We start from the raw sequence: 12,558 nt of genomic DNA on the forward strand, positions 1-12,558 counted from the left end.
GTCTCCCCTTAGCCGCCTTTTTTCCAAGCTAAACAGCCCTAAGCGTCCAACCGCTCCCCATAGGACAGTTGCTCTAGTCCCCTAATCATTTTGGTTGCTCTTTTGTGCACCTTCTCAAGCTCTGTAATATCCTTTTTTAGGTGTGGTGACCAGAACTGTACACAGTATTCCAAGTGTGGTCTCACCATAGATTTGTACAAGGGCAGTAGGATATCAGCAGTTTTATTCTCTATTCCTCGTCTAATTATGGCCAGCATAGAATTTACCTTTTTTACAGCAGCCGCACACGGGGTTGACATCTTCATTGAGCTATCCACTACCACCCCAAGATCCCTTTCTTGGTCTGTCGCTGCCAGCACAGATTCCATCAGTGTATATGTGAAGTTGGGATTTTTTGCCCCAATATGCATCACTTTACACTTACATTGAATCTCATTTGCCATTTTAATGCCCATTCTTCCAGTATGCAGAGATCCTTCTGGAGCTCTTCACAGTCCGATTTTGTTTTAACCACCCTAAATAATTTGGTGTCATCTGCAAACTTGGCTACTTCACTGTTTAACCCCAACTCCAGGTCATTGACGAACAGGTTGAAAAGCACCAGACCGGTCCCAACACAGATCCCTGAGGCACCCCACTGCTCACATCTTGGCATTTCACCAAGTAGCATCAAGCTGTCTCAGCTCTGTGCCAGGTGTTCACTATCAAAGGTATAGGCAGAGGTACTGGAATTCCTGGACTTTACCAGCGCAGACTGAACATGCCAGCCCCCAGAGTGGATTGATAGCCCCTGGGACTAGCAGAAATGTTCTGGAACTGGAATGACAGATCCAAGGGTGGAATGACAGCCCCTGTGGTTGAAATCAGTGCTCTACACCTGTAATCATAAACCTTAGGGTGGAATGAAATACCTTACATTGATTTCAATCACAGGTGCTGTCATTCCCCTCTGGTGGTGGTCATTCCAGTCCCAGAACTCTTCTGCTATTCCCAGGGGCTGTCATTCAACTCTGGGGGCTGTCACTCCAGTCCCAGAACACTCGTGCTACTCCCAAGGGCTGTCATTCATTGAGGCTGGGGGAATCAGGATCCTCTGGCTCTAGCTTTACCCTGCCCTTCTTGGAGTAACCGTGACAGGCCCTTTCACAGAGTCCATAGGAAGATTTCACTTCCAACAGCTCAGATGCTGACAATCGGATGCCATCTTTGCTCCCAGGTGTTTTGTTCTGCTTTGTTTTGCTTGCCAAACAGAGCCAAGAGAGTTGAGTCTATTGTAGGTGTGCTGGAGAGGCATAGAGTGAATGACCCTCTTCATGTGTCAGAGCGTCTGTGTTTGCAGGGCAGGTAGAGTCTAGCGCAGCCGAAGGGCAAAACAGGACCACTCTGCCTCAGTACCTTTGCCCAATGTGGTCTCCCTCCATACTTCTTCATAATTCCCTCGTAGGCGAGCCAGTAGTCAAGACGCGGGACATTCTTCCCATAGGGCCTGCAAAATGATGCAAGACAGAATGATACGAATCCTGTGGCATACCACAGTTTGGGGAGACCATATGCACCATTGCAGGGCTTGCAAATCCTGAGCAGGATTTATTCTTCTATGTGCCCAATAATTCTATCTTAAGGTAAAAGGTAAAGGTAAAGGTCCCTTGTGCAAGCACCAGGTCATTCCTGACCCATGGGGTAACGTCACATCCCGACGTTTACTAGGCAGACTTTGTTTACAGGGTGGTATGCCAGTGCCTTCCCCAGTCATCTTCCCTTTACCCCCAGCAAGCTGGGTACTCATTTTACCGACCTCAGAAGGATGGGAGGCTGAGTCAACCTTGAGCCGGCTACCTGAAATCAACTTCCGTTGGGATCGAACTCAGGTCGTGAGCAGAGCTTGGACTGCAGTACTTCAGCTTACCACTCTGCGCCACGAGGCTCCTATTTAATTCTATCTTAGATGGTGGTTTTTACTAAATTGCCTGGGGCAGACATTCAGCTAATTGGCCTGTGATTTCCTTTTAAAAGGACATTCAGCTAATTGGCCTGTGATCCCTTTTAAAAAACTGGAGTAACATTTGTTGGTCTCCTGTCTTCAGGTAAAGTGGCTGATTTTAGTGACAGGTTTCATATGCTGCTTCGCAGATCAACAGTCTTTCATTTGAGTTCCTTGAGAAAGCTTTGGTGTATGCCATCAGGACCTTATTGGTTTTTAATTTCCCCATTAGATCTAGAACTTCAACTCTTGTCACCTCAATTTGACTCAGTCCTTCAGACTCTTTTTCTGAAAATAGTGGCTGGGGCATGGGTACATTCACCACACTTTCTGCAGCAAACACAGATGCAAATAATTCATTTAGCTTCTTTGTCATCTTCCTAATATTTTAGCAATGCACAGTAGCACAGAAGAGAGAAAAAAAGGGATGGAAGTGGCCAGAAGGACCTGCAGCAAAGTATGTATGATCTAATTTCAAAATTAACTTTAGAAATTCTCCTAGTTCAATCAAAATTAAAGAGTGAAAAGAGGAGTAAAAAGGAGAGACAAATTTTGGGACAATAAAGAAACAGAAACGGGGAAATACATTCATCCTTGGTGGAAGTTATACTTCCCGTTCCATTAGCGGAAAATCTAGTCCAACCAAAACAGCGCAAGACTTTGACCAAAACCAGCCATCACTTCCAGTCAATGCTAGATAAGCCTTACTTTTGTTCTGGATGGCGCCGAATGAAACCTCACCTATCGCGCTCAGCCCCAACGGCTTTGATCTTGGCCTCCCCCTCTTTACCTGTACATGATGATGTTCATGTAGCAGCTGTCCCTCTGGAAACAGGGGCTCAGAAGAATATCGTCCCCTCGGGTGAAGCGCACTTCCACTGGGTAGTGGGCGACCACTTTGGGGTTGCTCTCCAGTATCCCCTTCAGCTCCAAAAGAGCCTCTTTTGTTTTTTCACTGTGAGAAGGTGACACAAACACCACCGGCCAAACAATATGAAACACTTTAAGACAGAAGCAGTGTGTTTATCCTAGAAACCTGAACAGCCCATAAAGAATGCAAAAAGCTAAATAATAATTTGGGCCATAGCACACTGACTCAAATACATGCTCAGGTCTCAGGTTTAATCCCCAGCATCTCCATTTTTGGGAGCTCTCTTAGCAAAGCAAGGAAGGATCTAACATGAGAGAGCCTCTGTCAATCAGAGTAGACAGTGCCAGTGAAATAGACCAATGGTCTGACTCAGTGGAAGACAATTTTTTATATATATATACATACACTGCCATCTTTGGAGGTAAAATGCACTTGGAATCCATTCATCCTCATTAGCACTGTGATACCTTGCCTTCTCTAGACTTCTGACAGATGTTTACAAACATGCTATTTATTAGATCATTGCCAATTACAGCTCCCCCTTCCATGAGACACAAAACCAGGAGAGTTTGTTTGCACCTGGATGGTGATGACAATACATGGCTTAGAAAACTGCATGAAGTCTTTGAGCTGTATATGACTGAAGGCTTGATGTGTGGACTACCGTAGTATTCCCTCATCACTGAGTCGCCATAGCCTAACTCCACACATCTGTGGCTTGGGAAAGGTTCCTAAGCCTGGTGTGGGGGACGGTTTCAGATTCAGCACCTCTCTTTTCAGGAACAAGCCTCCGGCAATTCCTTCTGCTGAAACTGGTAGCATAATGACCCAACTGACCTGCTTGTGGAGGGGCTGTGGCTCAGTGGTAGAGCATCTGGTTGGCATGCATAAGGTCCCAGGTTCAATCCCCAACATCTCCAGTTAAAGGGAGCAGGTGAGTAGGTGATGTGAAAGAACTCAGCCTGAGACCCTGGAGAGCTGCTGCCGGTCTGAGTAGACAATACTGACTTTGATGGACCAAGGGACTGATTTAGTATAAGGCAGCTTCATGTGTTGTGGGTACCAGTCCTTGCACATTTCTGACACTGGGGGTAGATCCAGCCACAATGCTGAGCAAAGCAGAGGAATAACTGGAGGAAGGCTCCTTCGGCTGCAGAAAGGCTTCAACCTTTGCTGCACACAGTGGCTGGATCCAGCCCAATGACTTTGGGGCAGAAAGGGTCCTATATATAATCAGCAAGAATGTTCATCAGAGGTGTCCCCTCGTGCAATCCTACAAAAGGGAGGGGAGCACTCTCTGTCCCCACGTCCACCAGAAGAGAGCGTGTTGCCAGCTTTCAAGTGTAAAATATAAATTTGCAGCTCCGATACTTTGCCAACCACCCAAGGCCCCCTACTTCCCTAAAGGTTCCAGCTGGTAAATCAAGCTGGAATCCTTCCAATTATATTGTATTCCACAGTTTGAAGCCAAAACTAGATTCCTAGTAGCCCTCAGCTAATGGACAAGCGTTGGCTTGCTCCTCTACCTCTTAGAGTTCATCTGGGCTCTGACCATTGCTGAAACAACATCTGCCTTCTCTGGGAGATCTCCAAGGTCCTGAAGAGACTTGCTTTTCCCTGCCTCTTGGAACTTGGTGCATATTCCTTGCTGCCAATAGCTCATTGCTTTAGGTCAATCTGCTTCAAACCTTGCTCTGTGTCCCATAGGAGAAGAAACCAATTACACCATTAAATATATTCAGATTTGTGGGATAGGAACCTGAAGTCCAAATGCTTAAAAAGGTAAAGTTAAAGGTCCCCCGTGCAAGCACGGGGTCATTCCTGAACCATGGGGTGATGTCACATCCCAACATTTACTAGGCAGACTTTGTTTATGGGGTGGTTTGCAAGTGCCTTCCCCAGTCATCTTCCCATTACCCCAGCAACCTGGGTACTCATTTGACCAACCTCGAAGGATGGAAGGCTGAGTCAACCTTGAGCCGGCTACTTGAAACCAACCTCCGTCGAGATCGAACTCAGGTTGTGAGCAGAGCTTGGACTGCAGTACTGCAGCTTACCACTCTGCGCCACGGGGCTCCTAATGCTTAACAGCATACAAATCATTCAGTTTTTCTCTCTTTACCATCTCCCACTGCAGCTCTGCATGTAGGACCCAACTGCATGTAGGCTTACATAGGGATGGCCCAGTCCTGCACATGCTGCTTGAAACGACACTCGTAGTTGAAGACCTTGTAGCTTAAGTTCATATGTTCAACTTTGCTGGTGAAGAGGAGCCAGAAGAAAAAGCGGTTGATCCAGGGCACCAGGAAGGGCAGGAACGTGCTGTAGGAAAGGACGGATGACGTAAGTTTGAAGATGGACATACTTGTAAATCTGGCAACCTGGGGACATCCTGGGGAGAGAAAGGTTTGCCAGTCCAACTTTTATCCCTTGGCAAAGCAGCAGGCATGGGGAATATAGATCTTGCTTGAATGGAAGTGACATGAACAATGCATTTTAGCAGGAAAGAGGCTATTGTTTGAATGCAAAGTAGTGAAGCCGTCTTCTCTGCAAAAGCTCACTAGTTGGGAAGAGGATCATATTGGAGCAGCTCCTTCTCCACAACCCATTAAATCTGTGCCAGAGCGCTGCATTGGGATGCTGAAGGAAGGCCTTACCCTCATGCAGCTCTCCTGCCATACTGCACATAACTGTTCAAACAATGCTTATAACAATAAATATATAACCAAACCACAATTGTGTATATTGATTTTATCACAACGTGCAATACATGTTCTTAGGGAATCCCACTTTGTTATGCGAGGTTACAACAAATAATACACAAGTATACCAAAATTACCAACAACAACATAGCAAACTGTGATTGACATTAACAAAGTCCCAAAGCATACAAATGGTAACCCAATAGGTTCCAGCGCTGTACAAACATCCTAAATTGGACTTTGTTAATGTCAATCACAGTTTGCAAAGTTGTTTGCTAGGTTGTTGTTGGTAATTTTTGTACACTTGTGTATTATTTGTTGTAACCTTGCATAACAGCAAGTGTGATTCCCTAAAAACATATATTGCATGTTGTGATAAAATCAAAATACACAATCGTGGTTTGGTTATATATTTATTGTTATAAGCATTGTTTGAACAGTTTCCATTTAGTCATTAGTGCTATTTTTCTGTTCATTCTTCAACGTGTTTAGCACGAGCGTTTGTATTTATTAACCTTGGTACTGTACATAACTGACATCACTGTGTTGGTGCTCCAGCTCAGGAAGGCAAACTGCTTAAAAAAAAAACTTTACGTGGAAACAAAATAACTTTGCAATGAATTGCATAAATGCATAGCAGTGAGGGTAATTTACAAAAGAGTTGTGTGTATATTGGGGTGGGGTGCAATTTCAGCATATTGCTAGATTTTACCAGGAGTAGGCTAGGGAGATGGCCCTGCAGGTCTTTTGCCTGGTGGAGGGGGGCAAATCCTTGGAGTCACACAGCTATGCAGTCCCGATGTCACCCCCGTACAGCTGATTCAGGAGGCATAGTTTGGCGTCTGCCACTGCAGCTGTACAGGACCTTTACACAGCTCAGCAGGAGGCAGCAAAGGAGTATGGCATGGGAAGGGCATGGAAATGGCAACATTTATCAGCATTCTTTCCACAGTGCCAGAGTAAGGACCTCTTCTTGTCTCTGTGCAATGTTGCAATGTTTATAAACATCAGCACTTTACATACCACACAGTTTTAAAAACTGCAAGAAAAGTTTGATTAAATGGTCCCTGCTGCTTCTTCCTGTTAAGTATTTTTTAGGTTTGTAATTGGGAAACCAGTCGTAATCAAGAATCCGTTGGCTGCAACTCTCCGAAATGTGTGGGTGTGTCTTTCTCCGATCAACTGCAAGTTTTCACTTGCTGCCCACTAGGTGGCAGCATGATTGTAGCTATCACCTGTAGTGGAGTAAGGGGGTGCCAGACAGAACTAACCAACCATAGACACAGTATTCATAACTAAATACCACCTTGAACCAAGAGGGAAGGTGGGATATAACTGGCTTAATAAATCATGATAAAAATAAATAAATTGAGCTTGGTATATTGTCGAAGGCGTGGTATGTTTCTATGTGCAGATCTGGTTGATTTACAGTGTAGGCGGGAACCCCTTGTCCTCAGGGAGTTAAAATAATTCAGAGTATTCATTTCAGAGGGGTAGCCTGTCGCAGCAAAAACAAACAGCAAAGCTTATGCTAGAATAAAAATGTATTGGTCTTTAAGGTGCTTCAGAGAACTGGAAAGCTTGCACATGGGGTATTATTTCAATCGGTATTAATAAAAGATATAATACCGCTTTGTTTTGGTTTTTGCTAGGGACTGGTGCAACTATGCTTTTTGGTGCAACTATGGTGCAACTATGCTTTTTGAAGGCACAGGATAAAAGTTCAATTGCATTACAGCGTACAATTCAAAATGAAGGCACAATGTTAGGTTTTTAAGAAGAGGTTAGATGGCCATCTGTCAGCAATGCTGATTCTGTGACCTTAGGCAGATGATGAGAGGGAGGGCATCGGCCATCTTCTGGTCACTAGGGGTGTAGAGGGGGGAGGTAGTTGTTAATTTCCTGCATTGTGCAGGGGGTTGGACTAGATGGCCCTCGTGGTCCCTTCCAACTCTATGATTCTATGTTAAAGCAGAGCCGGTATGGCAGACCAATTGGGAAGTCCTTTGGAGGTAGAACGGGCCTTTGGAGGTAGAACTGGCCTAGTAATAGAGGCATGGTTCCCATAACTCCATTCCTCTGAAGGCAGGTCTACCCACTGGGGCTTTCCGCCAGCATAAGCTCCTTCCACCAGGAGAAAACTCCTCATTATCAATGGAAAAGAGACGTAGCATTCAGGTCAGAATAAATAGATACATCCCACAGGGAAGTTTGCTCTGTTGAACCCCACTGGGCTATGATGTGAATCCAAGCTGAAAGTTACCTGATCCAGAGAAGGAGCTCCAGCAGGTAATATCCAATGGCGTAGTCCCAGAACCAGCTAGCTGAGGAGCAGGGAGGCTGCAAAGATGGACAAAAGAAGAGGAATGGATCATACCAACAGCCCAGCAAGTCAAGGATACGCTGCTTCCGTTGTTCTACTAAGAATACTTAGTGATTGCATAGCATTTTCCATAAGTGTGCAACAAGCCTCACATCTAGGGTTGCCAACCTCCAGGTGGAACTTGGAGATCTCCCAGAATGGCAATTGATCTCCAGACAACAGAGATAAATTCCCCTAGAGGAAACCACACGTTGGAATGTGGGCTCTACAGCCTTATACCCCACTGTGGTCCCTCCTCTTCCCAAACCCTGCCTTCTCCAAGTTCCACCCCCCCCCCAATCTCCAGGAATGTCCAAATCTGGAGTTGGCAACCCTATATCAGCATGGTGTAGTGGTTAAGAGTGGTGGACTCTAATCTGGAGAACTGGGTTGTTTCCCCCTCTCCTACACATGAAGCCAGCTGGGTGACCTTGGGCTAGTCACAGTTCTCTTAGAGCTCTATCAGCCTCACCTACCTCACAAGGTATCTGTTATGGGGAGAGGAAGGGAAAGAGAGGAGAGGAGAGGAAGCTCTCTCAGCCTCACCTGCCTCACAAGGTATCTGTTGTGGGGAGAGGAAGGGAAGGAGATTGTAAGCCAGTTAGATTCTCCTTAAAAAGGTAGAGAAAATCAGCACATAAAAACCAACTCTTCTTCTATCATATTCATTATCCAGTCTTATGACAATTTTGTAAATAACTTAAAACACCGCATTGTTGGACATGCATGGTATTTATCAGATCACTCTTCCTCCCTTTCTTTCATTAGTCTCTAAACCAGATCCCCAGTGAGCTGTGGCCTGTCACAAAGCCAGGAGAATGGATCATGAACCTGGCTGGCCACAACATGACTGTGTGCAGTCTCTGCAGGCTTGATGTGTGGACCAGGATTCCCTCATCCCTCAGTAACCATAGCCAACCTCAGCACATCTGGGATTTTTCAGTTTTCACTGTAAATCTCCTCAAGAACCACTGGCTGAGAGTGTGACCCATAAACTGATTGGTGCCACTGCTGAAAAGGCCCAGTTCTCAGTAGGGTAGCCTAATTGATGAAAGCAGTAGAACCTGATTAATGTAATGCAAGGGCAGGGAGAGCATGCAGTAGATGTCCCTTAAGTTCTATTGAATTCGGGGCTGCAGAAATGGCAAAATTGACTGAGCTAGTAAATCAAAAAGACAATGATGAATTTGTCAAGGAATGGGAGGTGTGGATTGTTTACTGTAAAAATGAACTTAATGTGCAAAATGTTAAAGGCTATGACTTAAGACTAATTCAACTTGTTATAAGTTAAGTCAATTTTCTTGTTTTTTTTTCTTTCCTTTTTTAATAACTGTAGAAGGTTCTATAATTTTTTTTATAAAGAATTAGAAAATAATTGCTAAGAGGATTATGAAGATAAGTTAGAGATAGAAGAAGGAAGAGGGGAAGTCAAAGTAGGGGAAGATGATTATTATATTTCTTAGATTTAATTGAGAATTAGAAAAGATTGAAAGGCAATGTTAATTGATTGTATTGAATGTATGAAAAAATAATATATTTTTTAAAAAAAAAAGAATTCGGGGCTGCCATGAGCCCCCAGGGACCCCACACAAAGATTCCCTCAGCCTCCCCCCTTCAGAAAAACATGCAAGGTGCTTGATAAGATCGGGTATATTACTTCTATTCCCTGTGGCATCTTGCTTGACCCCATGGAACTCCTAAGGAGACCTGGCCCCTGGCATTTTGAACACCCCTCTTAGCAGCCTTGCCCAAATCCAGCTTTAAAGGGCCAAAGCGGTGCCTTGAAATTAGCCTGGAAACAAACCAGTGGTTTGTGCATTGATCATGCAAGCTCAGCATTATTCACATCTGTGATGAGCTCTAGTTAGGAGTTGATCTTCTGCTTCTCTCTCCTGGGTTGCCCTCGTGAGTTCCCTCTCACCTCTCTGCAGGAGCAGCCTTTTCAAATTCCTTCCCTCTTTCTCATCGGCACAAAGAGGTTTCAGCTCTTTGGGGAGGGACTGCAGCTCAATGGTAGAGCATCTGTTTGGCATGCAGAAGGCCCCAGGTTCAGTCCCCAGCATCTCCAGCTAAAGGAAGCAGGCAAGTAGGTGATGTGAAAGACCTTAGCCTGAGACCCAGGAGAGCTGCTGTTGGTCTGAGTAGACAGTACTGACTTTGATGGACAAAGGATCTGATTCAGTATAAGGCAGCTTCATGTGTTCAACCCAGGGTGGAGTGAGCTGTTAAAACAGGCTTCGGGAGCAAGCATCTGATGAGAGGGAGGGGAGCAGGCTTGCCAGTCCCATCCTCCTGTGCTGCAGCCATCTTGGTCCAACTTCAATGGTCCCAGCAGTGCTGCCAGGGCTACTGGGACCCATCTGGCTCATTCCTGGCTGCCTGTGGCCCTCTAGGGGACCTATCTCTTCAGGAACTTCCTTGGCATATTAAAGTGCCAATCTGCTCCCATATCACCCATTTGAGGCTAACTGGAGTCTGCAACTCCATACACACTTTAAAGCTACAAAGACATTCTCCCAGCTGCAGCTGATCTGCAAGAAGCTCCTACATGGCTGGGTAAACACTGAAATGAGATTGTGTGGATCTGTCTCTTGAAATGGGACTTCTCCCTTCCCAGTGCGGCAATGATTCCATGGGAGACCCATGTGCTTAATCCCCACCAATGTGCCTGGGTTATTTCAACATTTTACTAGCCACGTGGAAGATGTTCATTGGGCAGAGGTTCCTGGGCAGATGGGAGAATGCCTAAAGGGCAGAATCCCAGTCATTGACATGCAAAAATTAAATACTGCAAAACACAATGCTATGGAGCAGACACAAACACAACATTTACATTCATTCTACCCCTTCCCTGGTATCATTTTTCTTAGCAGTGAAGGAGAGAAAGGAACTTTGCAGGATGATCGGTAGGCTTGAAAATGGGTAGGCTGCCCCAAGGGTGGGGAGCCTAACCAGGATTTCTAATGATCACGGCACCTGCGCCCTGGATTGGCATTTCCATGCCTGGTCAAAACAAAACACCATTCTAAAAATGTAGGAAATATATTCATGTGTATTTAATTTGCAGAAATAATTAAGGTTGCCAAATTTTGATCAAGCACCAAGTATGGTCAGCCTTGGCAATGACTTCAAAGGAGCCTCGTAAAGTGTGTGTTAAGGAAAGCGTATGTGAAGGTTTCATTAAAGTTTTCCCACCGCAGCTCCCACAGACAATCAAGAAACCCTCTCTTTATTTACATGGTTTCCCTTACTGGCTGTGGGAGCTGCAGTGAAGGTGGCAGACAGAATTGCCTTCACTGACGTGACACCTTCTAGTTCATGGCCAAGGAAAGGAAGGGATCAGTATTAAAGCTACGCTCAAATGCCAGGGAGATATACATGCCCCTCTCATTCTGATCTGTAATATTGAATTTTTTTTGGTAATCAACTGGGGGGGGGGAGAGGATACCGCCCTTTTTAACCTACCCCCCCCAACCATTCTTTCTGTTATTTACCATATGATGGGATGTACCTTGTTGGTATGATCCTGGTATATGACGCTGACATTTTCACTGTGAGGGAACCACAGGAAACGGAAATACTCAGATTTCTTCAGGTGACTGTCTAAGTTGTCCAGTACCTGGGAGAGATGAAAGCCAATCATTGTTTTTTTGAAAGGTGATATTCTTCAAGTCATGAGGAAAATTCAATGGGGTTAAAAAAAATCAATTTCAGAGGGGGAAAAAACTAACACGGGTCCCTGATTGCTTAAGAGACCTATACTTGGAGCCCAGAATAACTGAAATAGGCCTCAAAGGGGCTAAGAGTACATGCAGGGAGGCTGAAAACCACTATGTGTGCATCTATTTAATGAACAGTAATGTGGAAATTGTGTGGGTTTTGAAATTTCTATGGGGAGACAATAGAGGCCTATCCTACTATTCTTCCATAGGTTTCTTGATAGAAAGGTTAAAAACAAAACAAAACAAAGCTCCAAGAGCATTGTGCATAGTAGTCATAGAATCACAGAGTTGGAAGGGACCACGAGGGTCATCTAGTCCAACCCCCTGCACAATGCAGGAAATTCACAACTACCTCCCCCCACACACCCCAAGTGACCCCTGCTTCATGCCCAGAAGATGCCCTCCCTCTCATGATCTGCCTAAGGTCATAGAATCAGCACTGCTGACAGATGGCCATCTAAAATATTTGGGAATAATCCATCCAACCTCTCCCCTGATTTTATCATTCTGCAATGAAAACAAATGAAAATATTAACCCCAAAATGCCATTCTTTTCATTAGGGTCAGTGATCCCTGGCAGTCTGCTTTGGAGAGTTCAAGAGGCCGAGAGAAAGGGGACAGAGTCAGGAGGGGTCAGAAGAGATGAAACAGACATGAAAGCCAAGACTATATATCCCATTGAACCCTACAGAAACAAAATGAACACAGTGATGAAAATCAACCGGAATAATAATAAACATGATGAAAAAGAAAGCAGCTTTTGAGATGCAAGCAAGAGGAGAAATGGCACATCAGCTGTGATTAATCTTGAATGTGAAACAGACTTTTTATCACTGGAATTGCATTCTGTTTAGGAAGAACTCACAGCATCTAGTATATTTTTTTTCCTTCCCCTTCCTCCACGGAGCTCAGGGTAGCGT

General features: G+C 44.9%; 1 protein-coding gene across 1 annotated transcript in view; it reads right to left on the minus strand.

Annotated features, from left to right (window-relative positions):
• Positions 1 to 12,558, minus strand: part of LOC130481040 (L-gulonolactone oxidase-like) — a 50,564-nt gene that overhangs the window by 1,343 nt on the left and 36,663 nt on the right. Inside the window, exons 6-10 of the mRNA XM_056853693.1 lie at positions 11,428 to 11,535; positions 7,818 to 7,894; positions 5,025 to 5,174; positions 2,772 to 2,936; positions 1,396 to 1,486 (exon numbers count right to left, since the gene is read on the minus strand). Of these exons, the coding sequence (XP_056709671.1) occupies positions 1,396 to 1,486; positions 2,772 to 2,936; positions 5,025 to 5,174; positions 7,818 to 7,894; positions 11,428 to 11,535 (591 nt within the window). The remainder of the gene's footprint in view (positions 1 to 1,395; positions 1,487 to 2,771; positions 2,937 to 5,024; positions 5,175 to 7,817; positions 7,895 to 11,427; positions 11,536 to 12,558) is intronic.

The sequence above is a fragment of the Euleptes europaea genome, chromosome 7, assembly GCF_029931775.1.
Source record: "Euleptes europaea isolate rEulEur1 chromosome 7, rEulEur1.hap1, whole genome shotgun sequence".
NCBI classification, from domain to species: domain Eukaryota; kingdom Metazoa; phylum Chordata; class Lepidosauria; order Squamata; family Sphaerodactylidae; genus Euleptes; species Euleptes europaea.